The sequence below is a fragment of the Phyllopteryx taeniolatus genome, chromosome 19 (genome assembly GCF_024500385.1).
Source record: "Phyllopteryx taeniolatus isolate TA_2022b chromosome 19, UOR_Ptae_1.2, whole genome shotgun sequence".
NCBI lineage: Eukaryota > Metazoa > Chordata > Actinopteri > Syngnathiformes > Syngnathidae > Phyllopteryx > Phyllopteryx taeniolatus.
The window spans coordinates 13,931,257-13,958,858 of record NC_084520.1 but is presented as its reverse complement, the minus strand read 5'-3'; the positions used below and the strand labels follow the sequence as shown (position 1 = coordinate 13,958,858).

At 41.3% G+C, this 27,602-nt stretch overlaps 2 protein-coding genes and 1 long non-coding RNA gene across 7 annotated transcripts; 1 reads left to right on the top strand and 2 right to left on the bottom strand.

The window, feature by feature from the left end:
* The first annotated feature begins 120 nt into the window (after positions 1 to 120).
* ccdc186 (coiled-coil domain-containing protein 186) lies at positions 121 to 19,728 on the top strand. 5 transcript variants are annotated; one of them, XM_061755490.1, is made up of 16 exons: positions 121 to 289; positions 1,495 to 2,375; positions 3,001 to 3,127; positions 3,747 to 3,875; positions 5,401 to 5,613; positions 5,733 to 5,852; positions 6,568 to 6,672; positions 7,203 to 7,301; positions 8,463 to 8,549; positions 8,635 to 8,777; positions 10,009 to 10,264; positions 10,716 to 10,905; positions 12,710 to 12,802; positions 12,954 to 13,176; positions 16,273 to 16,508; positions 16,891 to 19,728. In XM_061755490.1, exons 2-16 carry the CDS (start codon positions 1,513 to 1,515, stop codon positions 16,995 to 16,997), a joined length of 2,991 nt encoding a protein of 996 aa, XP_061611474.1. In that variant the 5' UTR covers positions 121 to 289; positions 1,495 to 1,512; the 3' UTR covers positions 16,998 to 19,728. The 5 variants fall into 5 exon arrangements, with proteins under 5 accessions (XP_061611474.1, XP_061611475.1, XP_061611473.1 ...); XM_061755491.1 differs by having other exon boundaries at positions 122 to 289; positions 1,492 to 2,375; positions 12,710 to 12,790; XM_061755489.1 differs by having other exon boundaries at positions 122 to 289; positions 1,492 to 2,375.
* Positions 7,999 to 17,006, bottom strand: LOC133468999 (uncharacterized). The gene is made up of 4 exons (XR_009785598.1): positions 16,869 to 17,006; positions 16,247 to 16,468; positions 12,944 to 13,147; positions 7,999 to 8,136 (listed from the first exon to the last, which is right to left on the bottom strand). It is a non-coding gene; the product is annotated as an uncharacterized LOC133468999 (long non-coding RNA).
* Positions 19,729 to 24,106: 4,378 nt separating the features above from the next.
* On the bottom strand, positions 24,107 to 26,871 carry adrb1 (adrenoceptor beta 1). Its single transcript, XM_061755505.1, has one exon. It carries the CDS (start codon positions 26,624 to 26,626, stop codon positions 25,457 to 25,459), a length of 1,170 nt encoding a protein of 389 aa, XP_061611489.1. The 5' UTR covers positions 26,627 to 26,871; the 3' UTR covers positions 24,107 to 25,456.
* Between the last annotated feature and the right edge of the window lie 731 nt (positions 26,872 to 27,602).

Here is a 27,602-nt window from a genome sequence, read left to right as displayed (position 1 = left end):
CACTTGACATTAGAAGACAAGGAGGGGCCGGAAGTAATCTGCGAAGTACGTAATGACGTCACATAGAGAGTTAACTTTCATTGGTTTACGTGTCCGTCCTTCACACCACTGTCCCTCCCCCCTGCAGTGGCCATATTTGTTGATGTGTCATGAAAAACGACTTGTTGGGCCGATCAGCTGGCAGGACAGACAGACAGACAGACCCACGGATAAAAGTTCACAGGTTTTTGTTTTTTTATAACCCAAGCTGCCTGAAAAAATCGTGCTACTCATGGACTTACCACGCTCGGTGGGTGAATATAAACGCATTTCTATTCCAATGCGTGTTCCCTTTACGGAAACAACAGTCGTTAATAGCACGTATGCTAGCTTAATGCGTTCATTATCGCTTCAAGTGAAACTAGTCAGCAAGACTAATGTCTTCTCGTCGTTTATTTATCTTTTGCCATATGTTGTTGTGTTATTTGGCGTTCATTTACGGCTGAGTCGGAGCTCAACGTGCTGCGAGCAAGCTAATAACCTTGCGTGCTAACATCTGCATAGTAGGCTTTAGCTCGCTTTAAATGGTTAGAAATGAAAACGAAACGCGTGTCGAGAAGCACGACGTGGTGTGAAATCCACACGGCGCAGCTGCACCCAAACGATTTGTTTTAACAAGAGCTTAAAAGCCGATGATGTGGCTTATTATCGTGACAGCTGACACCTGTCAAAAAAGAGCATCCACGCCCATTGGCGCTTAGCTGGCTTAATTCAAACGTTAAAGTAAAGACAACTGAAACATTTTCATAATGCATTTAACACCTACAAGGTGTGTGATAAGACACAGAAAATGAGAAATGTATAACTGTTTTTTTGTTTGTTTGTTTTCTTTTGCCTCCTGTATATGGGCAACAGTAGTAGTAGATGAAACACATCAAGACGGTACTCAATTACAGAATCAGATTCATCGTCTTCAGATATGTTACTGAGTACTACAGCAAACAAGCCACTGTAACAAAATATACATTAAGACATAAACGCATAAGTACAGGCATTATCAATCAATGTAAGATGGCTTGATCACTGCCGCATAGTCTCATCAATGGTGGCAATGGTATCGGCAGTGATCTTTTGCTTTCGGTCGTTGATGTCCCATGTATTTGTTCAATACATGATCACGTGAATATAACCCTATAGAGAGAAGTCACGGCAAGTGAAATCTGTTGAATGAGGTGACAACACTCTTGGGCCATCCCTTCCAATCCACCGGACTGCAAAGTTTGATGATAAACCACTGAGTACAGAGAACAAATCTGATCATGAATTGTTCTTTAAATATTTATTTTGAATTGAACTTTGTGGGCACCCTTTACAATGAATATTCCTGGGATTCTGTTCACAATCCAGCCAAGCAAAGTAGCATAGGTTTATTGTAGGTATTTTAGTTTGAATAAATAGCCTGAAACAATATTTGGCACCCTTCCATTGTGTTTTTCCTCCCCGATGTGACAGAAGTGATGCATAGAAGGCGCCATGGAACAAACCGATGCAGCCTCGGGTGCGCACGAGATGAAGGGGTCTGACGTGGAGTTGACAGGTGAATTCCCACAGATGACGCAACTCCAGAACTGCACACGTGAAGTCGAAAAACAAGAACCCACGTCGGATGATTGCACAGCAGAAGAATTTGTGCAGACAAAAGGGGACTTCATCATAACTACAACAGATAGTTTTTCAAAGACAAAGATGGAGGAACAAGAAGGAGTGGGTGGGCCTGCCTCTGATGACAACTGTGATAGTATTACATGTTCAACCGAAGAGAACAAGCCGGCTCTTTTAAATGAAGGCTGTTTGGTGGCCTCAGGTGATGCCGTTGAAAGCCTGCCCTCTGTTGACCCTTTGCTGACTTTTCACAAAGATTCTCCGAACAGCGACGAGGAGTCATCCGTCAGCAAGGAGCCGTCGCCGCTCAGCCACGATGGATTATCCCAGAGTCCATCATCCCCATCAATGCACAGCACTTGCAAAAACTCACCCCCTGACTCCACGACCACTACGTCCGGCATCTCAAACGGCCCCTCCACCCCCACGTCGGACACCGTCAGCTCCTCGCTCGCCTCCAGCCCCCAACCCTCCGCTTCCACGTCCAGCCTGTATGACACGGAATGCAGCCGGAAGCTGATCTCCCAGATCCAGCGGTCCCTGTCGCAGGAGTCTCTGCTGGACGAGCTGGAGTCGGAGCTGATGGCGTGTCAGCTTCCCGAAGTTGAGCGAGAACGCGGGAGGAAAGGAAGCCCACCCGTCAATGGACTCCCCTCGGAGCAGGAGGACTGCATGTTGGTCTTTGAGAAGTGTGTCCAGTACAAGTATGCACAGCAGGAAAAGTCCATCCAGAGGTAAACTATTCTGACATTTTCTTTTGTTGTGTGAATGCTGTTAGTCTGCACCAAAATCAATATTCGTTTTATTGTCCCCACTTTTTTTACAGTTTCTCACTCCATTAAAAAAAAAATAATAATAATTCACTCTTCCTAACATGCACAAATATTCCTCACATTCCAAATTCAAACTGTTGATCTCATTCAATACATCTGGGAAAACATTTTTCACATTTGTGAAATTCCCCCATTTGTCACTATGCCACATTTCCCATAATGACATTCCTCAATTGATGCTGACATTTTACTTAATTACTTCCTTCTTCCCCGTTTTGCAACCAATTCCAACCATTCCAAATTCAAACTGTTCAGTTCATTGACACATACAGAACTACAATAACATTCCCCAAATGTGTACATTTTCACAATGAAATTGTAAAATTAAAGGTTTTACACATTTACCATCTTCTTTCACATTTACTGACTGACTCAAACCATTCCAACTTCAAATCTCATATTCTACATTTCAGTAATTTAATGAATTCCGCAGCATTTCAGTTTAGTGTCAGCTCTTGAACATGTCACTTTTTTTTGGGCTTAAATTTTTGTGAAAGTGTTTATGCACTGTGTATGTGTTGTCAAGTTTGCTGGAGGAAAACAAGAGACACCAGGATCTAATCCTGGGCATTTGTTCTGAGAAGGACAACATGAAGGAGGAGCTGAAAAAGAGAGCAGAGACGGAGAAGCAGCACATGGGCACCATCAGGAAAGTTAGTGCTGTTTTTGTTTTATATTTAGACACATTTCAGTTGACATGGTATTTTCATTTACCAAAACACATTGTTAAAGATGTTATTATTTGGTAGTCACTAATATGGATGTAGGAAATCCATTCTCCGTTGTTGTCAATGAGCTTCTTTTTCTGGGCAGGACTTTCTTCAGGTTTCTGAATGGCTAAATTGGCCTTAGGGTTTTATTTTTTATTTTATTTTTTATTTTTTTTTTAAATGTCATGTGTATGTCTTTCAAAGCATATCGTACACACATTCTCCTCTTTGATACACAAACCGTTTGTGCAGCTCTGTTCTATGAGGACACAAGGACGAGATTTTATCAGCACAGACAGATTGATACTCATCACATCACATACAAAATGGGGAGCAATTAAGGCAAACACAGGCTTGCCTTGTCAATAAAAAAAAATCTGATTTCCCTGCTAATTGGCCGCATAGAGCGGCCCTCGTTTGGCAGGTTAGGTGTGGCCGGACCCTGACACGTTGGCCGACAACACACTTACCCTGTTTTCCAAAACAGTGTGTGTGCGTGTGTGTGTGTGTGTGTGTGTGTGTGTGTGTGTGTGTGTGTGTGTGCGCGCGCGTGTGTTGACAGTTGGAGGGCATGGGAAAGGAGCTGCAGAGGGAGCTGAAGGAGACTCGGGACAAACTCATTCAACAGGAACAGGCGGCAAAGGCTGGCCTGATGCAAATGCAGAAGGAGATGACCTACCGCCTGGAACAGGTAAAACAGGACCCCAATGCTTTATGGCTCTTTGATAAACAAGTCACCTTGTTCTTTTGTTCCTTCCTAGACGCACTGCTCTGGCCAGTGTTCATTTTGTAGTCCACAACACTACCTGCTTTTTTGGGCAAATTTGCCCCATAGCTTCAAATAATGGGACTAATGTACTGATTTAAAGGTGGCTTGAGGAGTTTCTCAAGCGGTCATAACCTCAAGGATTGTATGAGTCACTCGTTTTTATGGTTATTAATGCTCTAGTTCTCAAAGACAATATGCCGTACTTCCTCAAACAACCCCAATTAATTGCTAGATGCTTCCTCCTTTTAAATAAAAAGAATAATGAAACAGTACACCTCAAATAGACCTTTTTTCCCCTGCTGCTATTCAGTGGCTATAATTACCTTTATAACTATGACAAATACCTACATGTTTCACGAGTAAACATGGCGTGTGTAAAGCTGACAGTAGATTTTAAAGAATGTGCACTGCATACAGCGGAAATAAAAGTATAAAAATAGAACCTTTTATAAGCTGTGCAAAAGCGGACATCTGATACCGCTGTGACTCGCAAGCAGGCTCAACTGAACTGAATTTTATTTAGAGAGCGCCACAACTGCAACTGAAACAAAGTGCTGCACATTAAAAATAAATAAATAAATTTGAACAAACATGGCATGATTTTTAAAGGGCAAACGTGTGCGTACGGAGCGGGGGGGGGAAAAAAGCCAACTTGCCTTATGGCAACTGTTACCACCATGTCGCAATTGGCGTCATTACCACAACACAAACTGCTTGCAGAGCAGAGGTGGCATCTGTAAAGCCGAAATTTATGGTGGAGTTTAAAAAAAAATAAATACAAAATTGCACAACCTTTCCACAACTGAATTCATCTATGGGTTTAAAACAACCACTTCCTGTCGGGTTATTGCAAGAAGAATGATTGTTTTCTGTAAGCTCAGTGTTGTTTTTATTTTTTTGCCCTGCGCTACAAGAAAGGTGAGGTTTTCACACATCAAACTTGTTGTTATTGGAAATAATCCCCTGTAAAGTAAATCGACATTTTTCAACCGGAACTGTGCACACAGGGTTGCCACTTTGTCAGATGCTGAGTTTTTTATTTTTTCTTCACAGCCGACAAGTTTTAATTTCACCGTCCATTGAACAATAAGAGCTTGAGGAACACCGCTTTTATCACGTAATGGCGCCGAGGGGTTTAAAAAGTTGGCCATCCTCCGGGATAAATGCTTCATGTCACCTAGCGCACGCTTCCTCTGCTGTGCGACGGGCACATCACGGCAAACACCGTACGCTTTAGTGAGCCGATGTTTATCAGATGTAAAGTCAAGTGGACTGGCGACAAGGTTGGACGTACTGATTGCTGCATCGTCATCATTTAGCGGCCACATATAAAAAATTTTGAATTGGAACTCACTACAAAAAATTGGCCGAGCGTTGGCCCGTATCTGGAAAAACTCAGAAGTCAAGGTACCGCTAATGAGATAAACCACCGCTACTCTCCCCCCAGGTGAACAGGAAGTGTGAGGAAGCGCGCCAAGAGAAGGAGACCATGGTGATGAAATACGTGCGTGGAGAGAAGGAGGCCCTGGATCTGAGACGGGACAAGGAGAGTTTGGAGAAGAGGCTGCGGGAGGCCACAAAGGAAGTGGACCGACAGGCCCTGCGAGGGAACCAGCTAGCGCAGGAAAGAGGCCGCCTGCAGCAGCTGTGTGATGCCAAGGTCTTTCTTTTTTGCTTTTGTTTTGTAATTATTCCAAGAAGTCAAACACTTTTTTTTTTTTTTTGTTTGTTTTTTTTGCTCCTGCAGTCATTGCATTGCATTTGCTTTGTCGTTCTCAGGAAGGCGAGGTCAGCAGGCTGACTCGCGAGGTGGACAAGTTGAAGGACGAAATCAACTCTCATCTTATCAAGGTCAAATGGGCCCAGAACAAACTCAAGAGTGAGGCCGATGCCCACAAGGCAAGTGTCATTTTTGTCCACACACAGACATTAAAGAGTTAACTGCTGAGCTGGTTTGTACTGTTATTACTGTTACTAAGCAAAACAGCAGCCCCGATCGAAGGAGTCTTCCTGAATGGACGAATCGTAAATGGTCCCACAGTTAATTAAATTGACTCGAAATGTTATTTTAATGTGCATTTAATGTCTATAGTCTTCATTTAGATTCCACCTTGTTCATCAGACGCGACTGTGCCGTTTTATTTGCAGAACCTTTTGACAAAAACATGAGTTGTGTTTTTGATTTGATTGACAATGAAATGGGATGAAAATTGTACAGTAATGACCCTGCAGGAAACGCATCATTACGGTTGTTGCTATTTCTTGATAATGACTGTTTAAAAAAAAAAAAAAAAAAAAAAGCTTTATTTTCAGTTGCGCCCAGCAAAGGCATCAGTAGGTAAAATGTAACAGGCCCAAACATCTCTGTCTGTTGTCTATCGTCCTCACCCTAACACACACGCACACACACAAAAGATCAATAACCCATCATATCATTAAATGGCCAGTAACAAGTGCAGACCCACAGTCCATTTTAGACTAAGTAAATGATGGCTGAACCAATCTATTCGTTGTGTGCGTGGCTCTTCGCAAGAGTAAGTCAAATGGGAATCAATGTTTGGCAAAGATTGTTCCTCGATGAAGGAATCCTGTTTCTGTCCGTCTGTGTGCGCAGGAGTCTAAAGACAGGCTGAGGGACGTCACGTCGAAACTGACGCAAGCCAAAGAGGAGACGGAGCAGATCCGCAAGAACTGCCAGGACATGATCAGAACATACCAGGTCTGATATATTTTATATTTATTTAATTATACAGCAAAACACAATCTGTTCTATGAGTCTGGTCTACCGCCAACTGGGGAAAAAAAATTCCCCATTGAGGTCCGTTATATTTGGAATAATTTGTTCCAGAGTCCAAAATGTCTCTCACCATCATAAATTAGCTGTCATTGTATTGCCATCAAAGCATAATGTGTCTATTTATAGTCGTTCTCAAAAATATTGGCACACCTGGGGTTCCCTGTGATTGACTAGCGACCAGTCTAGGGGGTACCCAGCCTCTCGCCCAACATCAAGTGGGATATGCTCCAGCTCACCCGCGACCCTAGTTAGGAGAAGCGATTTAGAAAATGGATGGGTTGATAATTAATTAAATTATAATATTAAAAGTAAAATTTAGCTGCAGTTTTCATATGCACCTTGTGGTGGTGGTAAAAAGCTGCCTGCTGTGATATGAGAGGGCAAGACACTGAATGACAACATTGACATGATCCTTCTTTTTTTTTCTTTTTTTTTTTTTTTTTGTCCTGTAGGAATCTGAAGAGATCAAATCCAATGAGCTGGATGCAAAACTGAGGGAGACCAAAGGAGAACTGGCGAAACACAAGCAGGAACAAACGGACCAGTTAGAGGTGACACCATTTTGTCCACGTAGAAATGACTCCCATATTTACATAATAATAATAATAATAATAATTAAAAAATGCGATTATGTTAAGTGGAAATCAACACCTGATACCCATTGTTTCATAACTTGCCGGTCTTGAAGAAGCCCCAAAATGTTTATTTTCATCACTTTGAGACCCTTAATTGCCTTTGCGTGGAATAAGTCATACACATGTGCACAAGCATGTTCTTAATCCAAACACAATGACCTGTTTTTTGTTCTGCTCTCCCTCCTTTTTAAGAGGAAGGACACTTTAAAAATAAATGGCCTAGAAATAATCAATATGAAGCAGAGCGTTCGGACAGCAAGCCCAGAAGACATCACCCACTTCCTGTCTTGCCACCGCCTCGTTCATTTACCCCAAAAGCCTCAAATTGGAACGCATAATTAGAAAGCTCTTAAAGCTGCTGTTGTTTTGAGTGAGACGTCACCATTTCAATTTAATCGTCTCGTGCTACTTTGTCTTCCCAACCTTCGCGTTTAACACAAACATTACATTGCTTTTCCGTGACTTTATATTCGCTCCATTTTGAAAAATATAACCGCTCCCTCTAATGAACAAGGCATCCAGAAATCTTTGATTTTCTTCCTTTATCCTAGTCCGCTATGCTCAAGAGACAGTCATAAATTATACAAAACACAACTCCATTAGCATCGAAATAAGCGGGGTTGTCATGAATTAACGGAGCAAATAGCAAATAAATTTTCCTCCATCTCATTTAGCTGCAGGTTGTCGTGGATACGGCGGCCCACTAACAGCTTCTTGGAAAAGTTGACTCTCACCAGTCCTGTTAATGGCTCTGTTTAAAAGATGAGACAAAAGATCATTCATTACACGTTGCTTTCATGTTCCTAATGAGCGCACCACACAAACAATTTCACAAGAAGGCAACACTGATTTAAATGATGCGGCTGTAAAATACAAATGAAAACAGATGACGCTTTATACTTACACCCATTATCGGAGGCTTATACCTCCGCCAAATCTTCGCAGATTTGGTTGTAATTTATCGTGTTTACGTAGGATTTCATGGATAAAAATGTTTCTTATAGCAATAAAACTCTTAGTCTGGACTACTCTTCTTTTTATAAGATTCTGAGGTTGAGAGATTTGCGGCTGTTGCAGGTGCATCGCGTGAAGGCCAAAGAGCTGGAAGACCTAAAGAGGAGTTACAAGGAGAGCATGGATGAGCTGGACACTCTTCGCACCAAGGTTTGTGTCACGCCGCGTGCCGCTCGGCTGCATCGCGCTATCGCCGCTACTGCGCCTCTTCCAACCAGCTTGTCACGCTCTGCAGTTGAAGTGTCTGGAGGACGAGCGTCCGCGCTGGGAGGACGAGCTGAGCAAATACCGGGAGATCATCAATAGGCAGAAAGCCGAGATCGGGCGCCAGAGAGATGAGCTGAACAAGATGGACGTGCTCCAGGACCAGCATGAACGGTATCTGTCCACTGGCCAAAAATCTTGCACTTGACATACCGGGAGGGCCATTTATTTGCAGCTGTTTTTTTTTTTTTATCATGCAATTTCTTTTTTATATTAAAAAGCATGTAAAAACAAATTAAAAAAATAAAACGTTTTGAATGTTACAAGAATTAACATTTAAATTTGGAAAAATTTAAACCATTTAGAAAGGATTTTTTTAATGTTACAAGCTTATTTAAAAAAAATAATAATAATAATCATAAGTTGAATATTGCAAGAGATCACCAAGTTCCTTTGATGCTACCAGTAAAAGCTGCCATTTTTCTGCCTTTTCCAATGTTGCTTTTTTGACGCGAAATTTTTGACGGAGGCGACCTGTATATTTTCTGCCTTTGGAGGTGGTATCAGAGCCATAATGCGGGAATCCGCATGTGTTTCAAGGTATAGTAATCCCCTGTTATGCAGCAATATTAACACTCACAACTGTAACTAGGCTACAGTAATGTTCGTCATTTTTCACAAGTGATAAAGAATATATGCTTGTATTTATTTGTATTAATTTTAATTATTTATATATTATCAGTCTCCTTGTGTTGCTCCACCGTTTGTGTTCAAACATCCGTTGGTTAGAGGGTTATAACTACGGCAGCGTCGATGCTAGTTTTGTTAGCTCGTCTGTGGCGTTTTGCATTGTTTGTTAGCAGACTTTCCCAAGCATAGCTATGTCGTTGTTTTTACAAAATGTGTAATTCTGTTTTATGTTTAGTTTGACAGTGAACGTCTACTGGGAGTGGCGATTAACAGCTTTTTTTTTTTTTAAAAAGAAGAAGAGGTCCCGATATGCCAAATTTCTGCTTGTTTTGAAGCGAGTTGCCACCATACAGCACTTGCATCTCAAGTTTAAAATCAAATCAAATAAAACAATCGGCCGAGCGACAGCTCTTATCTTAAAAAAAAAAAACGTGTTCGTCAACGCTCTACTGTAAATACTTTTTTGTGACATTGTCTGCTGGTGTTTCGTTATCTTTTTCTGAAATACAGTGTGTACCTTGGCTGGTTGGGAAACACTGGTCAAACTGGTCTATCACCATGCAAATATATTTTCTATCCACGTCATACACTTTAATTGGTATTGCCTGTATTTAATTTTCAGCATTCTGCCCTACTTCTTGCCTAATTTGAATCACTAATCCATTTCAAAACACACCTCTCTCCAGTTGATTGACTGTTTTGTGATGTATCACAGGGACCAACAAGAGCTCACGTCCCGATGCGACGAGGTAGACTCGTTGAACAACCAGATGGCCGACCTCCAGCGCGACGTGCAGGGAAGCAGGGAGCGCGAGGCCGAGCTGCTGGGCTTCACCGAGAAGCTCAGCAGCAAAAACGCGCAGCTGCAGTCGGAGAGCAACGCCCTGCAGTCCCAGCTGGATCAACTCGGCAGCAGGTTCGCCGAGCTGCAAGCCGAGCTGGAGGAGACCAGCAGCGCGCTGGACGACAAGGTTGGGAGCGCTCGCTGATGAATGACATGTCAAGGAACACATGACTGCAACTGATTAAGCCTTTAGCCTCTGCCACATGGCCATTTTGTGCTGCTTTGTTTTTTGTTTTGTTTTATCAACATAAAGAAACAGGTGCATAGTATAATAGTAATGATGTTTACTCCCAAGCCATTCAGGAAGGAAATCATGACACTCACCACAACATGAGTTACACCAGCTGTTACACGCTCCGAGTCACGATAAGCTGTACAGAAAATGGATGGATGGATGAATTAATGATACTAATTTGAATCAAACATTTTGTCATTGGTATTATTAAATGTGTTTCGAAACGCAATTACATTTAGCCTGAGATGCAATCTCATTGTACGGCTGCACCTAAATGTAAAATCTATTGACGCGGCTGATGTAGCCTTTTTCCTTCATTTCCCCTCCGTCTTTCATCCTGCAGTCGCGACGGCTCAAGCGGGAGGAGGTGCTGAGGCAGCAGGAAGTGCGCGGCCTTCAGGAGGAGAGGACGGCGCTGGAAGGCGAGCTGGGCCAGCTCAAGACGCGAGTCGACGAGCTGAGAGACGAGCTGGTGACTCAGAAGAGGAAACAGGCGGCCAACATCAAGGACCTGACCAAGCAGCTGACACAAGGTCGGGAAACGACCTTTAAATCCACTTAATAAGCACATAATGAACTTTAATTCTAGCCATAATGCTTCAAATCACTCTCCTGCTAAATTAAAACATTGCGTTAGCCCAGTCTAGTTTTACTGGCTAAATTAAACATAAATACCATGTGTACTGCTAAATGCCATAGGTATTAATAAGTTGCCTGTTTTTTAAGAAAAAAAGTCAATGTTATGATAACAAATTAATATTTGGTGGGATTTGACGGGAAACTAACAAAGACTGGCATAATTGGTTTGTTATGTACCGATGCACTTTTAAAAATAACAGGACATAATTGATTGCAAATTATGGGTCCTCAAGCTATGGCTCACAGGGGTCCGGGAACCCTAATTGGAGAAGCACTACTTTAATGGTATTCTGTTGAAAAAGTCCTTGCTGTCACACTACTCAAGTTTTGCTGTCAGCGCCTGTGTACCGATAAATGGCAGAGAATCATTCATGGCGCGCTCGCTCCTGCTTGTTTCGCTAGTCACACACGGCAAGTTCAGCATTGTGGTCGCGTATGCACGAGACGTGCATACATGCTGAGAAAGTAGTTCAGGATTCCTTGAGGCAGCCTGTGATCATTCGTCGTAGTTACAGTCAGACTTGATACCAACTTTCTAATCATTCTGGTCTTTTTCTTTTTCTTTGTTTTTTTTTTTTTCCCCTCCAAGCTTTTCGGAGATTAGCGTGCACTCTATCTCAACCGGCATCACTTTTATTGGCGCAGGCGTGAAGAAAGTAATAAGGCTTTGCTTTGGCATCAATTTAAATGTTAAGGATTTGAAATGCACAGGATTGAAGTGCGTGATGAATAATGAATACAGTGACGTGAAGGTTAAGATAATTAGGTGAGAAATCAAAATGTTCTGCTTCAGACAGAAATAGATGGATGCCGAGAATGGTAATCAGTCGAGTGCAGACCTCCGCTAAGGCTGAACAATTCTCCTTTGATGAGCACAGAATTGTACAGTGTTCCCCTGCTGTTACACTCCATTGTTCAAGCCCCCGCTATATTGAAATTTTTTTAAGCAATGTATATATATATTTTTTTTTTTATAGTGTACGGTGGTGCTTTGATGTAAAAGTTTAATTTGTTCCGTGACCATGCTCGTGACTCAGCACTGCTATCCCTAATCAGCTTTCCCAATTGAAACAAATGGAAATGCCATTAATCCATTCCAGCGCCACCAAAACAATGTTTTAACGAAGAACAACAGCACTGTATTGTACAATAGAAAAAAAAAGGAAAAAGAATGTACAGAAATAAACTAGCTTGTGCGTACGCTTCTAAAATAAGTATGAACATATTGAGTCACAGATTAGCGCATCAAACATGCACACACACGATTCAGGCACAAATGTACGCGTACACGCAATTAGTCAATAGCGCAGGAGCTGCTGTCAGCCACTGCTCACACCCAGATGTCAGACTCCTCCCCAGCAGGCCCTGCCTCTTATAGGCACATGAATGTATACAGCCGCAATGATACATACTGTATTTGCTATACATTTTATGCTTGCGATTATTATTATTTTGTGTTCAAATATGTTTACAATGTGTTCTAAAAAATTTTTAATAAGCTTAAATGTGTTTCAAGCGTGTCAGAGGATTAAAACTTAAAAGGATGTTTTTTACGGTCTGTCAATATTGGATAAATGAGGGTTCACTGTACACCCTGCTGCACCCACCACGAAATGATGTTGAATTTGTTCGTTTGGGTTTTTATTTGACTGTTACAATAAGAAATACATTTTTCCCTTCCTCTCTGTTCCGTCTCAGCTCGAAAGCGACTGGAGCAGGTTGAGAATGGAGGCTGCGACCGCGATGGCGGCAGCATGGGCAGCCGATCGAGTTCCTCAGGTGCTTCATCTGGTTTGTTCAAAATCTTTCATCACACCAGTGTCATCAAAGGAGTTGTTTTCCAATTGTTCGACACGCGCGAGACGTCCCACAAAAAGAGCAATACCACAGTTGTTTGAAAAATGTTAGCTGACTGCTTGTATTGCCCGTTACCTTTCACCAGGGTCCTTGAACGCACGCCACGGGGGCGGAGTTGAGGAGCGCTCGCCGGAGAGCCACTCGGGTCCCTCTGTGGTGGTCGTGGACAGCTTCCCGGAGGTGGACAAGGCCGTGCTGGTGGAGCGCATCGTCCGTCTGCAGAAGGCGCTGGCCCGCAAGCAGGAGAAAATTGAGTTCATGGAGGATCACATCAAGCAGCTGGTGGAGGAGATCCGTAAAAAGACCAAGTGAGTTCCAATAGAGGCAGGGAGAATGAATGGATTTGTTGTTTGTTGTTGGTTTTCTGCGTTTTCTGGTTTTCATCATCATCATTTTGAAAGTGTGGTAACTCATTTAAGTAAAAATATGGTGGAGCAGATACTGTGCTATTTGTCATATAAGTTTAAGAAGGAGGAAAAACATTTTTATGGGATGATGTACTCCTTTTTTCCTTCTGTTCAAATTCACCAGTGGTCTGGAAGCTTGTGCTAAAGGCGACCTTTAAATTTTAAAACGCACAGTGAGGCCAGGTCACTTAGATGACGTAAAACACACACACTAACAATAAATGTGTGTATTTTAATGACAATAATTTGTGCTGTTTATAACTGGTATTAATTACAATGAATTCATTTAATAAAATGATGTATGTGTAAAATAGTTAATTTGATTTTATTCTTCGCAATTTCTATTGAGATAAATGAATAAATACACTAGAATTGAGCTATTTTAGGGGAATCAAGGCTAAAAGTAACGTAACAAGTGTTTGTTTTTATTTTAATATAATAATGCATGCCAATGTTAATTGTATTATATTTAAAACAAAGAAATGAACCATTTCCATTCAAATATATTTTAATGTACCAATTTTAGGATCAAAGTTGTATTTGAGTATAATTCATGCTATTTTATTATCCTTTATCATTTAAATAATTTTTTAACCAGTTATTTAGCAAGCTAAAAATCTGTATGTAACACTAATGCGGTTAAGAGAGAAGAATTTGTAAATTTTTCATTAGGAATTTTAAGAAAAAAACCCAGCTCCATTAATTTGAATTATTACAGGTATCTTGAGCTCTACCATACATCACTCCATTGACCTTTAAGGACATCATATGCTTAGACCCATTAATGACAAGGCCCACTCCCCACCCCCTCCTCAACACGCTAACACAGACTTCCAAATTCTTACCTACGCTTCGTCCTTTGTGCCAAGATTCATTAAGAGCTATTTATAGTGGAGTCGGGGGGCTAGAATGCATTAGCATGCATATTCGATGATTCATATTCACGGCCATGAGCTGGGGGGGGTGAAGGATGTCAGCGCAATCGCACCCAAGTGGACCTCTGCCAAGCCGCAGGAAAACGGGGAGTCCCCTCCTCTCCCCTAATTGACACTCATAGCTGCTGCCACTAAATCCATTTCACTGTAATGAGCAAATCCATTGACTTAAATCCACTGATGAGCAAATGGTCTGTGCAAACAGTCCACTGAGGTGCTATATCAGATCGCTCCCAGCAAATACTCTTCAATTGCCATTTTGGCTCAACCTACATTGCAATTCGGAACGGATCCCACGGTCGAAGAGCTAAAAATAGCTCTGTAAAATTGTCAGTTGAGTGGCGAGGAGGAGGTGGGAGTGGGGTGTTGCTCTTTCCAAAGCATGGGCGGGGTTTGGTTCTGTTTTTGTTTCCTCTCACACATTTGAAGATGGCTAAAATATTCTGGATTTTCTCACATAGTGGCCCAGGTTTATTTGCTACGTTGCAGTGAGTGCCAGGCGTTTTATTAAGGGTAAAGCCTATTAATTTTTCCACAAATAATATATATATATATATTTGCTGTTATTTTTTTCTCGAAATTACTTCATCTCGTCATCAGTCCGCCGAGTGACTTCAGACTCTCGCTGCAGGTTGCGCTCGCTTGCTATTTAGGCAGCTTGTGTTCGCCCCCTGGTGGTTGGCTGACTACGGCTTGAGAACATGCTTGACCGCTATTTAAAGTTGTTTTCATTTTATTTTATTTTTTCGAAACTTTGACGTGCCATCGGCCTACAGCCGCAGGTGTAAGTTCTGTCAGTTTTTTTTTTTTTTATTATTATTATTTAACGCACTCATGACGCACGTCTAGTATCAGTTAAGTGTCCTTTTATGTGGAGCCTGCGTTTGTGTGGAGGCGTCTTTTTATGCTGCAGGCAGTTCTCTTCTGTAATGCTTACAAACATTCACTGTAGTTCTTATATTTACATTGTCATGTGTTTCCTGTCTTTTAGTTTGACTTTCTTGTTAGTATGCAGAAGGAAAAAGACTAATTAAAGAAGGAAATGTTATCCACTCCTCTTCGCTCGTTTGCAGTCAGCATATTTATTATCTCCACTGCAGGTGAAATGCTGACTTCCGCCTTTCTGCAGCTGTGATGTGCGCAGCCTAAAATTAGCTTCTTTATTTTAAAGTATCAATGCACGGTTGGCTGGTTATTTACTGGCTTGCTTTTCTGATACGTTACCTCCTCAGTAAATTGCTTTTTCAAGTCAGCTCATCACATTGTTTTTAAAACCTAAGATCTATTATTATTATGATCCCAATGTGAAACCTAGCTTTCATTTTGCAATATTTCATTATTTTACAGAAAACCTAACTTTAGTTGGTCTTAATGAGGATCCTCGAATTAGTGACCAGTATTGTAGTCCTGTCTGCTCCACCATCAAGAAAACCCCTAAATTGATTTGTCAAGTTACTTTTTTTTATTGAAACAAAAATAAACTGCGGCAATATATCTGACTGTGTGAAAGTCGCGGTAATATCCCCTTTGCTGAGTTCTGTGTAAACGGCACATAAATGCTGGGTCTTTATGGAAAGCTGTTTGAGCATTTACTCGATATCCAACTGAACATTTTTCTCACTACTTTTGGTCTGCTGGTACGACCTTAAGCTGGATACCAAGGATCTCGAATTCAATGCTGCAATGGCTTTCTAAGCCATGTGAGCGTTTGTTCGATATCCCTGACAGCCAGGATATGGAAGAAATGCCGAAAACTGCTTTTCATCAAGCAATTTGAGGTTTTTTGTTTTTTTTCCAGTATCCTTGACATCCACTCGTTGTCCTCGCCAGTAGGGTGACTTTGGCATAGTTACTATTGAGGCAAAACTTGTGCACTAGTTGACAACTGTGTTACTAGTAAAACAGTTGTTGTTCTTGTGCACGGAATTGTCTGACAAACTAGTACATGGACCTTAAGGTGGACGTCAGCGATATCAAATAACTGCTCAAAGGGCTTTCCGTAGGTCTTGTATCTGTGTGTGAAAGAGGCCACTGACCCGTCTTGTCTTCCTGCTCTGCGCAGAATCATCCAGAGCTACGTGCTAAGGGAAGAGTCGGGGGCCCTCTCGTCAGAGGCGTCAGACTTCAACAAGGCCCACATCAGCCGACGGGGGGGCATCATGGCGTCGCTGTACACGTCCCACCCGGCCGACAGCGGGCTGACGCTGGACTTGTCGCTGGAGATCAACAGGAAGCTGCAGGCGGTGCTGGAGGACACGCTGTTGAAGAACATCACTCTCAAGGTACACTCAAGATTGGGTATGAAAAAGCCTCCTTTTAATTCCATGATAGTCCACCTCGAGCACAATCTGTTTCCGGACTGTGATTTGTTTGGATGTCAACAGCAACGTAAGAATTGTCCCCGTCGTAAATAATGGAAATACAACTGTATCAAATTTCAATCCATTGCATCAAAACTGTTTTAGTCGCGCTTTCCCTGAGCCAAAATGCATATTTTACGTTATTAAAAAATCCCAAAGCGAGCCACCACACAAAGATTTCACAAAAAGTATATGTACTGAGATATTGACATTCAACATTTCAAATTCCGTGTTGCTAGCGGAATTTTTACAACACTTTGCGAATCTCTGATCTATGAAATCAGCGTTCCAAACTTACCTCAGGACCTCTCATTTTCCAGGAGAACCTTCAGACATTGGGCGCCGAGATCGAGAAGCTGATAAAACAGCAGCGAGACCCCGTAGACGGAGCGAGGAGGAAGTAAGTCAAGGACCAAGGACTATTTGAAGGACGGGCTTTTCAAAACGGAACACCTTTTGGTCACCTCGCATCCAGAACATGAAGGACTCGTACGAATGTGCCAGTAGCATCCTTTTGGAGACCACCTCCTTTTCTTCTTCACGTTCCGACTTACTTGAATTGTCCCGGCGACTTTGCACCTCTTTTGGTACAACAGATCTTCCTGGTCGTGAGCCATGCCGCGATTCCTCTGTGGACTTTTTACCGGCTAGGAGATTGTGAAATGTAGACTCACTCTTCGGCTGGAAATTCTCACAAACAAAATGGACTCATAAGTGTGTGTGGAGGGGAGGGGGGGGTAATTTTTGTCTCTTGGTTCTATCGTAGACAACGCCATCCGCCAAGTAAACCTCAATGCCAAAATATTTTCAAAATGCCGCTTGGCTAATAATGCACTCCATATGTGAAGCGGCAGCCATTTTGTGACGCGGTGCTAGACGACGTTTGCAAGCATCTCAACCAGAAGCTCTTTGAAATGGAAGAAATTGTACATAATGCCAGTCTGAATGTGATTTAGTTTAATTCATTTTCCTTTTTTGTTTCACAGATTTTATTTCCCCATGTTTGATTGTTCCAGCCTTTTTTTTTTTTTTTAACTTCTGTTTTCTTGAATAAGATAAATTAGGATTGCTGTCAATTTAAATGGACTTTGGAAGAATTACCTCCAAACATTTTTGCTTTCTCTCTCACTTGTCACAACAAATTCTCTTTCCAATGACTTAAAAGTTTTTATTTTGATCGTAATGATTACGACCTTGAAGGTGACCGGAAATTGAAAATTCTTGCCATTTAGTGAAAATATTGCCTTTTTTTCAGATAAGTTAGAAGCAACATTTTTAAACAAAACATTTTTGTTAGCTTTCTGCTCACCTTTGTACAATTAAAATTGAAAGCACTATTTCCTGACCCACAAAAAAAGCGATTTTCTTTTTTTTTTTTAATTATTATTATTATATTTTTTTTTTCCTTCTCTCTTGCTCAGTTTCTGATTTCAATTCATGGCTCCATTTTTGCTTTTCCTTTTTCCTTCATTTTGTTCAAAATAAAATAAAATTAAGATTAGAATACCTTTGCTCTTATTGCAGTAGCGCAACAGTACAGGAACTGAACAAGGTTAGCAGTCAGGTGAGAAAGACAGCGAAAAAGTGAAAAAAAATAAACGATTTCTATGCAATAATAACAACTTTACAAAAGCAATTTATTAAGCGGCCTAATACCGATACCTGCTTTTAGTACTCGCCCATCTCTATATGCTAAATGAATATAATTTTTAAAAAGTAATCGTAAAGTTGAATCGAGTAGGAATTTTCACAAAATGTTGTGCACTGTAATTAGCTTCTTGGGTGAGAGTTACTTTATTAAAAAAAAAAAAAAAAAACTTTTTTCTCCCCCCCCCTCACTAAACCCACTTTAAAATCACACCTAATTACATATTTGTGGCAAAATTTAGCATTTTTAAGTCAACAGGTGTCAACTGTCCCACGTTTGTAGAATTTCCTTTTTTTTTTCCTTTGGGTGCGTCACCACGCGGGATTTAAGACTTACGTTGATTTGAATGTAAATTAGTGCTCAAGTTCGCTTGCTGAGTATGGAAATGGCTTAAATGTTGAGGTATTCTTATTATCTGTCTTTGTAGTGTCACTGAGTCGAAGTATCTCTATCTTGGTAGCTGCAAAACAAATCTATCCAGGGACAAAGTGCAATGTGCGTCCTTTCTTTTAGTTTGGTTCTTTTTGTGTTTGCCGGTCGGTCTAAGCCATGTATGTGCACTGCAATATTTCGCTGGCTTTTTTCCTTCGATCTCGCCGAGGGTTTGGTTTGGGGCTCACGTCCTCGCTGCACTTGTCGGGTCTTATTGGCTCGACCGACCCACGTTGACTTTGATGATTGTTCCATCGCGCGCCGTAATCGCTCTTTGCTTTTAGGTCACACGCGCGCATATGAGATGAAGGGAACGACGGCCAGTCGATACAAAGGGTCTTGATTTGATCATATCTCACGCGGCGTCGCATAAAACCGCTTCGGCGCGCTTTGCGAGAGGTCGAGCCCTCCAGCTAGGTTATTTCGGAGAAAATATAAACGTATTACACTCTTAACACGGAAATGCAACAAAATAGCCACATCAGCGCTGTAACCTGCGGAATTTGTGCGCCCATCCTTTCAACCAGAACCCAGCAAAGCGCAGGATCTTGCTGCTTTTACAAGGCAACACAGCACACCGCAATCGAATAATTAGATGTAATGACACGTCTGCGTCAACGTTCTAAAAATTAATTTCCCAAAATTCCAGCTTTTCCCCTGCGAACTGCAGCAACTGTGTGCGCGCTTTCACACGGCGCGCTGATCGTTCAGATCAACGCCAGCGTGTGGTGTGAGGTATCAAATCCTTCGGCTATTACAAGGAGCGTGAAAGTCGCTTCGATGGGATTCGCAAGCCTCTGATGAAAAATGATTTGGGTAGCTTTCAACTGACGCCTGTAGAATGTGATTTTTTTTTTTTTTTTTTTTTTTTTTTAAATATATATTTTTTTGTATAAATATCCTTTTCCTGGTTCTGTGCAATGACTTCTGTGGGCTCTGTCAGTGTGGAATATCCAAACTGTGATTCTAATATACACTTGTAGATACATTTTTAAATAGTGGATAATGTGTATATACTGTATATATACAGTATGTGTATATATGGTGGCTCCAGGGAATAAAATGACATGCGTCTTAACCTTCTGGAATTTTATTGTTGTTGATTTTGCTGTTTTCAGTGCCAGTGGATGACATAAAACAGAACAACTCTTTGCGCTCGAGGCAGATTTTAGGCGACCTTTTTTGTGGACGAGGCACATTTGGAGCCGCTTTCGCCCAAAAGGTGCGCAGTCGGCAAAGCTTTAGGTCGCACAGCGCGTGCTAGAATTTACTTTAACACAACAAGGATTACTGCTAAACATTAGAAAGGGGGGAAGAAAAAAAACAAAACAACAGGGGTCAACTTGTCGAATGCAGGATGGGCAAAGTATGGCCCACGGGCCACGTACGGCCCGCTCCATCTGCGCCACTACCGTGCATTAACATAATCAAGAGTCCTGTAATATTTGTTGCATTAATTTAGGTGTTTTATACCAAAGTCGGTAAATTTACAAATGTATCAATTTGTATTTCTACATACTGTATATATACGTAGTTTAAACAATTTCATGTATTTTATTTTTGTTATAATTGCAATTAAATGAGTTTGACAAGACCAATTTAAAAATGCGTTATTTTACTGAATAATTAGTCCATTATGTATAATTTAGTTTTTATTTAAAACAAAATAAAATCTTAATCGTAAATATTTTTACATAAAGCACAAATATTTGCTTAACAATTTCTTTTTTAAATTGATTTGTTGTAATTTAATGAATTAACATTTTTTAAGTTCATTATTTCAAAATAATTGTACATATTTGAAAAATTAACACTTTTAATTGGTTAATTTATTGTAATCAACTTAATAAAATGTTTCAAAGGAATTATTAAAATAACTAATTGGTTCATGATTTACATTTTAAACAATTGATGGAACAATTTAAAAAAGGTAGATCATTTTGATTAGAATACACAATTTATAAAAGATTTAAAATAAATATTTTTAAAAACATTTTAAGCATGACTTATTAAAATAAGTAATTTTACATGAAATCAAAAAATTGTAAGATAAACCTTTTCTTCATTTTATTAAATGGTTAATTGTAGCTAAATTATAAACAATGCAATTTAAAAATGATTTGGATTATTAAAAGAATTTGTTTTAATATTAGTAAAATTTACATTTTTTCATTTAATATTTGCTGTTAAAATAGAAAATGTATACAATCATTATTGAAATAAATATTTTTGACATTTTACATTCACATTTGAACTTTCCCCCCCCCCCCCCTCAACCTGATCTACGGGTGTCAGTTCCTTTTTCCAAAATCGATGTGTCCCTTGAGCTGTAATGTTTACCCTTCAGTGCCCCAGTGAGTGTTCAAAAGAGCTTTTCTTGCATAACTAAACATTCCTTAAGTGTGGACGTGGCCCCTTTATGAGACATTAACCCCAAACAGCCAACCATTAATCATCAGCTAAAATACGGCTTTTCGTCTTACTTTCAGCAGATGTAATTTGTCTTTTTCTCCACCCCACCCATCTTCAGGCCGCAGTGACACGCGTCAGGTTGATACTGTATAACCATTTCAGTTCACCCACCGGGAGTCTATTTTTAGCTCGCTGATAAAATGCGATCTCTCCTGCCGGCTTTGGACGACTCCACTTGAAAATGACCAAAGCCGTCCTTTACGATGGGCGCTTTCTGTGGAGGGAGGTGACCAACCAACCAACCAGCCTGGTCGGACTAACTACACCAGTGCTTCTCAAACCTTTCACACCAACACCCAGCCCAAACAAGGGAAAACACTCAACTGTAATTAAATATTGATTCAAATAAAATGTATTGCACATAAAAGTTGAATGAATGTCCCTGATTACATTTTTGAAAGCAAACGGCTCTCTGTTGAATGCAGCTAAATACAACTGGACTCGACTTAACACAATCATTGTCAGTCACATTTTCACCAATGATCGTCAAATACGGCGAATGTATTGGGAAACAAATCTCCGTTTTCACTTTACAGGGTCTTTCAACAACACTAGGCATTTGGTCTGTTTTTAAAATGAGAAAAGTCAACACTCACGCGTGGAAGATTATCAGTCCTGCTCAATTATTTTTCCATTTATTTGCCGAGCTGGCTTCCGCTCGAGTCTCCTTTCAGCTGCAATTTGGCAGATCGTCGCGACAGACAGCAGCAGCGGCCGCCGGCCGGGATCAAAACAATTCTGCTGGTTGGCTAATGAGCTGTAAAATTGCAGCAAACGTTTGCGTTAAAAGTTAGTATGTTCTGGTGCGTAGCGGAGCCTCCCTGTGGCTCAATGCGCGAACACGTTGCTACACAATTGATGAGCGGCACGTGCGCCGGTCAGATAAGCCTCTGGGTCACACTTTAACATCATGCAAATAACCAGAGAAAAGCTGAAATGTTTGGAACCTGTTCAAAGAGACCGAATACAAACAAGTAACCAGCACTCATGTTGTTTCAAAAGTCTACACACCCCTGTTCAAAGGCCAGGTTTCTGTGATGTTTAAAAAAAAAAAAAAATGAGATCAGGTTAAATGATTTCAAATCTTTTTTTTTTTTTTTTTCCCCCTAGCCATTAATGTGACCTGTAGTCAGCGCAATTCCAATTGGGGAAAAAAATTAAATAAAAAAAATTTGCGAGGGGATGTAAAAATAATCTGTGGTTGCATAAGTGTGCACACCTTCTTATAACTGGGAGGTGGCCATGTTCCGAATAATCAATCACATGCATTCATGTTAAACACAAGTGCCACCATTTAGAGGTGCCTCTGATTACGCCCAAATAAAGTTCAGCTGTTCAGATGCACAGATTATGTCACAATGGTGAAGAAAGAATTTTAAAATGAATCTTTTTTTCCACAAAGCTGGTTTTTGAACATGGGTGTGTAGACTTTAATATGCACTGTACGCATTTTTTCTCCCCATGATTTTCTTTTTTCAAGCTTTTAATTTTTTCCTCTCTTTTGATCATTATATTTGTCCTTAATTTTCTGCTATCTTTTTATGAAATCCTCTTCTTTTATTCTCACTTGGGCTTTTATTTTTTTGTAATTTATTTTTAGCTTTTACCATTTATTTTGTTTCTTGTTTTTTTAAACAATTGTTTTCCTTCGTAATTTGTTTCCTTTTTCCTCACTTTTTACATTTTAATAATTTTTTAGCCTTTATGAAAAATAATCTATTTTACCCTTTTTCTTTTTGTTCAATCCTTTTCTTTTTCACTTTTTACTCATTTAAAACAATGAAAGTAGTTTTCTTTATTTTTCCCTTCACATTTTTTTCATTTTCTGTTTTAACATTTTTAATCAAAGCTCATTTGATCACTTTTTACCTTTTTAATCCATTAGTCTTCTTTTTACCATTCATTTTTCACCAATGTTTCCTTTTTTTCTTTCCCCCTTTTTGTTTCCCGACCTATTTCTTCCTTTTTTACATTTTATCCATTTTCTTTTTCAAGAAATGGCCCACTTCTACTGCAACATTGTGCACAACTAGGATTTCCTAATGAGGAAAAAAACATTACGTGTGGGAAAATGAATAATAATCACAAAGTGCTTTTTTAAATTCACAATGACGATATGTATCATAGAGCCTCACATAGGAATGAGCTTTAGAAAAAACAGAATTCTTTCTTCATAGACTTGTTGCTGTGCGCTGACTGTTTCATTATGAAATGTGTTGTTATTCAAAATGCAAATGAGTGTCTCCATCTGTGAGTGCGCTCTGTTAATCTCAGCACAAACATGCTGCCAAGAAAACAATGTTTAATAATGATCAAGCGCTCCTCTTTTCTTTTTTTTTTTTTTTGCCAAGAAGTCATCAATGAATAGTGGCTTAGCCCATTCACATACACTCACTTAGCCAATGAGAGTTCAGTTGCAAAGGCAAGCTCAGTTCCACTTTTTCAACCCTGGGGGAGCTCATATTTTTTTTTTACACTTGTACAAAAGTTAGTGATGTTAAAATGTTACAAAAAAATTAAAAAATGCCTGTACGCAATGGGACTGGCTAAGCATGTCTCGAGCGTTAAACCCTATGGAGCATTTGTGGGGCTTAAAAAATAGTGGGCACAACGAATATTGACATTTTCACTTAGAGGTGTACTCACTTTTGTTGCTGGCGGTTTAGACATTCATGGCTGTGTTGAGTTATTTTGAGTGAACAGTATATTTGCACTGTTATCCAAGCTGTACACAGACTACTATACATGGTAGCAATTATTCATTTCTTCAGTTTTGTCTTTTGTGAGATATGGCCAGAACATTCTAAACATCCAATCAGATTGCCCGATACTGCTCCCTGCCCATAGATGTCCTACTGTATTTGCGGCAAGCATTCTCATGAAAATGGTTTTCCAGAGGCCTTGCATTCAGTTGGTCTTTTTTTTTTTTTTTTTTACATATACTAAACACAAATGAACCAAAACAAACCAATAAAACCCAGAGAGACAATTAACAATTTGTTTTTAATTATTCCACAGAACACTCACAAACGGCATGTAAAGTCACATTCAACACTATTTTTTGGAATCAAACCCGCAACCTCATGTACAGAAATAGGTCACATTATTTCTATAAACAAATTGGGCAGCAATTGCACTTGTCGACAGCTGTGAGGTAAAAACACAAGGTGAGCTTAAATAAAATATGCACTGTACAACACATCCTTACTGTCCAGTTAGTGAGAACTATCATCATTTTACACATTTCAAATGAATACAAGGAAACATATAAAGGAATCGTGCGCTGTCTGGACCTTTAGGAATCATTTGGAAACCATTAAGTTGATGCTAATGACAAGGTTAAGATCCAATTTGGGGGGTTAATCCATGATTGCACTCAAGACTTTTTGCCGGTACATCTGCATGTTAGTATACGTGAATGTCAATTATGATCTTTCGTGAAATATTAATTTGACGGAGGTTTGGACTTACATCCCTATTGTACTAACCTGTAAACGGCAGCCATAAAACTAAAAAAGGGCCCAAATGGAGTTAGCCCATTCTAGTTTTCAATGGCTCAATTAGAAAGACACATTAGGTTGTTTTTTTTGTTTGTTTGTTTGTTTTTTAGAAAGTCATACTAAATTTAGGGGGGAAGAAAGTGTATTGTGGGATGTTTTTTTCCCCATTTAAGGTAGGGAAGGAAAAATATATATATGATCATCATCCAATATACATTTCCCCATGTTTTCATCACAATGTTTTTTAAGTAAGCCAATGTCAGTGGTGTACTAATTTCAGTGCTCTTTTCAATGTTACAGTAGTTTACAATAGTAAATGTTTGAGTAAAATCTCGTTTTTTTTATTTACAATTAATGAACTCAAATTTAAGTTTCAAACTCAAGATACTTATTTCAGTATTCATACTTTGTCTTGGCTCAATAAAGGTTTGAATGCACAATCCAATTGAACTTAATTGGGCCCCAAAACTGTATTTACTACAATTGATACGTCTTTGTTCATCTATCGATCAAGCAGAGAACATAAATGCTCCTTCGCTAGATCAGGGATTTGCAAACTGTGGCAAGTTAGCTCCCTCCCGTGGTCCTCGAAAGAATCACTGCCCAGGCACAGTTCAGTTGTATTTTACTTTTTAAGTTCAATACATTTGCATTGAACCTTTAAGAACGTATTCATTATTTCAGTATTTGTGATCTTGTTGTGCCTTCATTGGGTCAATAAGGTTGCTGTTTTCTGGTTGAAATTAAGCACTTCAGGGTTTTAAAATTCAAAAATTGGCTCCTGCATGGTCACAGTGTAACGCACAGAAAGAAGAAGAGAAGTCGCGTTCGGAGTCAAAAACGGGACTCGGAGCGGGCCGGCCTCCCGGTTCCGGCCAGGCTGCTGTCGCCGTTGTCTGTCCACAAGCCGATCAGCGTCCCTCCGCCTCCGCCGGGCTCCAGCGAGGAGGTCACCACCAAGCCGGCCGAGTAGCGGCTCAGGTCGCAGGAGCTGATGTGCAGCATGCGCTCCTTCCGGGGCCGGGCGCGGCGGCACAGCAGCCTCTTGAACGCCCTGCGGAAGTCCGGACTCCTGCAGTAGATGACCGGGTTGAACGCCGAGTTGGCGTAACCCAGCCAGTTGAGGAAGACGAACAGGTCCTCGTCCACCAGCTCGGCGCCGAAAACGCGCACCACGTTGACCACGAAGAAGGGCAACCAGCACAGGGTGAAGGTTCCCATGATGATGCCCAGCGTCTTGAGCGCCTTGTGCTCCCGGAGCGCGGCCATGCGCGGCGGCTTCCTCTTGCACCCGGCGCCGCTGGAGTCGATGTGGAAGCGGCCCTCGCAGCGGTCGATCTTCCGCAGCTGCTGCTTGGCTTCCCGGTAGACGCGCGCGTACACGAACACCATGACCACCAGCGGCAGGTAGAAGGACACCACGGACGAGGAGACGGCGTACGCCCGGTTGGTGACGAAGTCGCAGCACGCCGGGTCCTCGTAGCACGCAGTGTGCGCGCTATCCCGGGACCAGTGCATGAGGATGGGCAGGAAGGAGACGAGCCCCGAGACCCCCCACACGGCGCACACCGCCGCCTTGGCCCGGGCTCTGGTGAGCAAACTCTGGTAGCGAAAGGGCGCCGTGATGGCCACGTATCGGTCCACGGCGATGACGCACAGCGTCTCGATGCTGGCCGTGACGCACAGCACGTCCACGGAGATCCAGAACTCGCAGAAGAACGAGCCGTAGTCCCAGGCGCCGCGCAGCTGCAGCGCCGCCCCGAACGGAACCACCAGCACGCCCATTATCAGGTCGGCGCACGCCAGGGACACCACGAACACGTTGGTGCGGGTTTGGAGACGCTGCGTCCGGGCGATGGCCACGATCACCAGCGCGTTGCCCAGCACGATGGCGAGCACGATGAGCGACATCAGGACGCTCATGCCGGCCACCCACTCCTCGGACGACGCCGGCCGGCCGCCGCCGTCGGGCTCGGTGCCGTTGCGGGGGTCCGCGGCCCCCATGACGGGCTCCCGTCGCCAACCAACTCCATCTGGAGCTCCGCTGCTGGAGCTCCAGACGACTGCACCCGCCCGGGATGTCAATCGGCGGGGACGCGGGCGTCACGACCACGCTGGCCAATCAGAAGGCTCTCATCACATCCAACACAACGGCGTACCCCAGCCAGCCTCCTTTTCAGCCAGATTTTAAGAATGGAAAAATCTCACGGCACACCACCGTGCAAAAATGCCACAAAAAAGTACATCTCGTCTCAATTTACTCACAAACTGAAGTAATGGATCAATAGCTCTGCCTGTGACTATCGCTGGCATAGATAAAGATACACAATTTGTCAAGATGTACACAAAAACTAATTTTTTAAGAAGCCAACAAAAACTTATATCTACAAAAATACATATCTCAGGCTACTTTTAATGATGCACATTTCATAATGTACAACAAAACTCCATTAAGCCAAACAATTTAGCAGGATTTTATACAATCGCACTAAAATAAGTGGAAAGCTGACATTTTGAAGAGAACTGAATTGCAGATTTTCATTAGGGTAATAAAGTGGCAGTGCCCTCTTTCCTGATCCGCAGTTTGTCATCTAGAACGCTGACGCTGTAAAAACGGTCTGACAAAATGAAAAAGTGAGACTCCACGCGCTTCATCACACGCGTGATTATATATTTTTTCCCCCCCATCACGGAATTCCATTTCAGATGCCTGGAAGGCTTCTGGGGGGGGATCAGGTCAAGGTTGCTTTACGTTGCAAAATGTTTTTTGATGTATGATGATGTATGTTATCAGGGTATCGCCAGTACATTGCAGCTTGGCCCACGCCATGCAATTCTAAATGCAAACAGTGCGCCTATTTTGTTATCGAAAACATCCTAAAAATATTTCACGAGCCAAACGTAGCGGTGATGTTACGAGAATGTTACGAGACGAAAGTCAAGATGTTACGAGGGTAAAATCATGTCGTGTTACGGGAGA

Bases quoted from the DNA above. Each gene is read 5' to 3' on its own strand.
- ccdc186 (XM_061755490.1), top strand. From the start codon at position 1,513: ATGGAACAAACCGATGCAGCCTCGGGTGCGCACGAGATGAAGGGGTCT. The intron at 3,128-3,746 runs GTTAGTGCTGTT...GTGTGTTGACAG, and splicing joins ACATGGGCACCATCAGGAAA to TTGGAGGGCATGGGAAAGGA. The intron at 10,906-12,709 runs GTCGGGAAACGA...GTTCCGTCTCAG, and splicing joins GACCAAGCAGCTGACACAAG to CTCGAAAGCGACTGGAGCAG.
- adrb1 (XM_061755505.1), bottom strand. From the start codon at position 26,626: ATGGGGGCCGCGGACCCCCGCAACGGCACCGAGCCCGACGGCGGCGGC.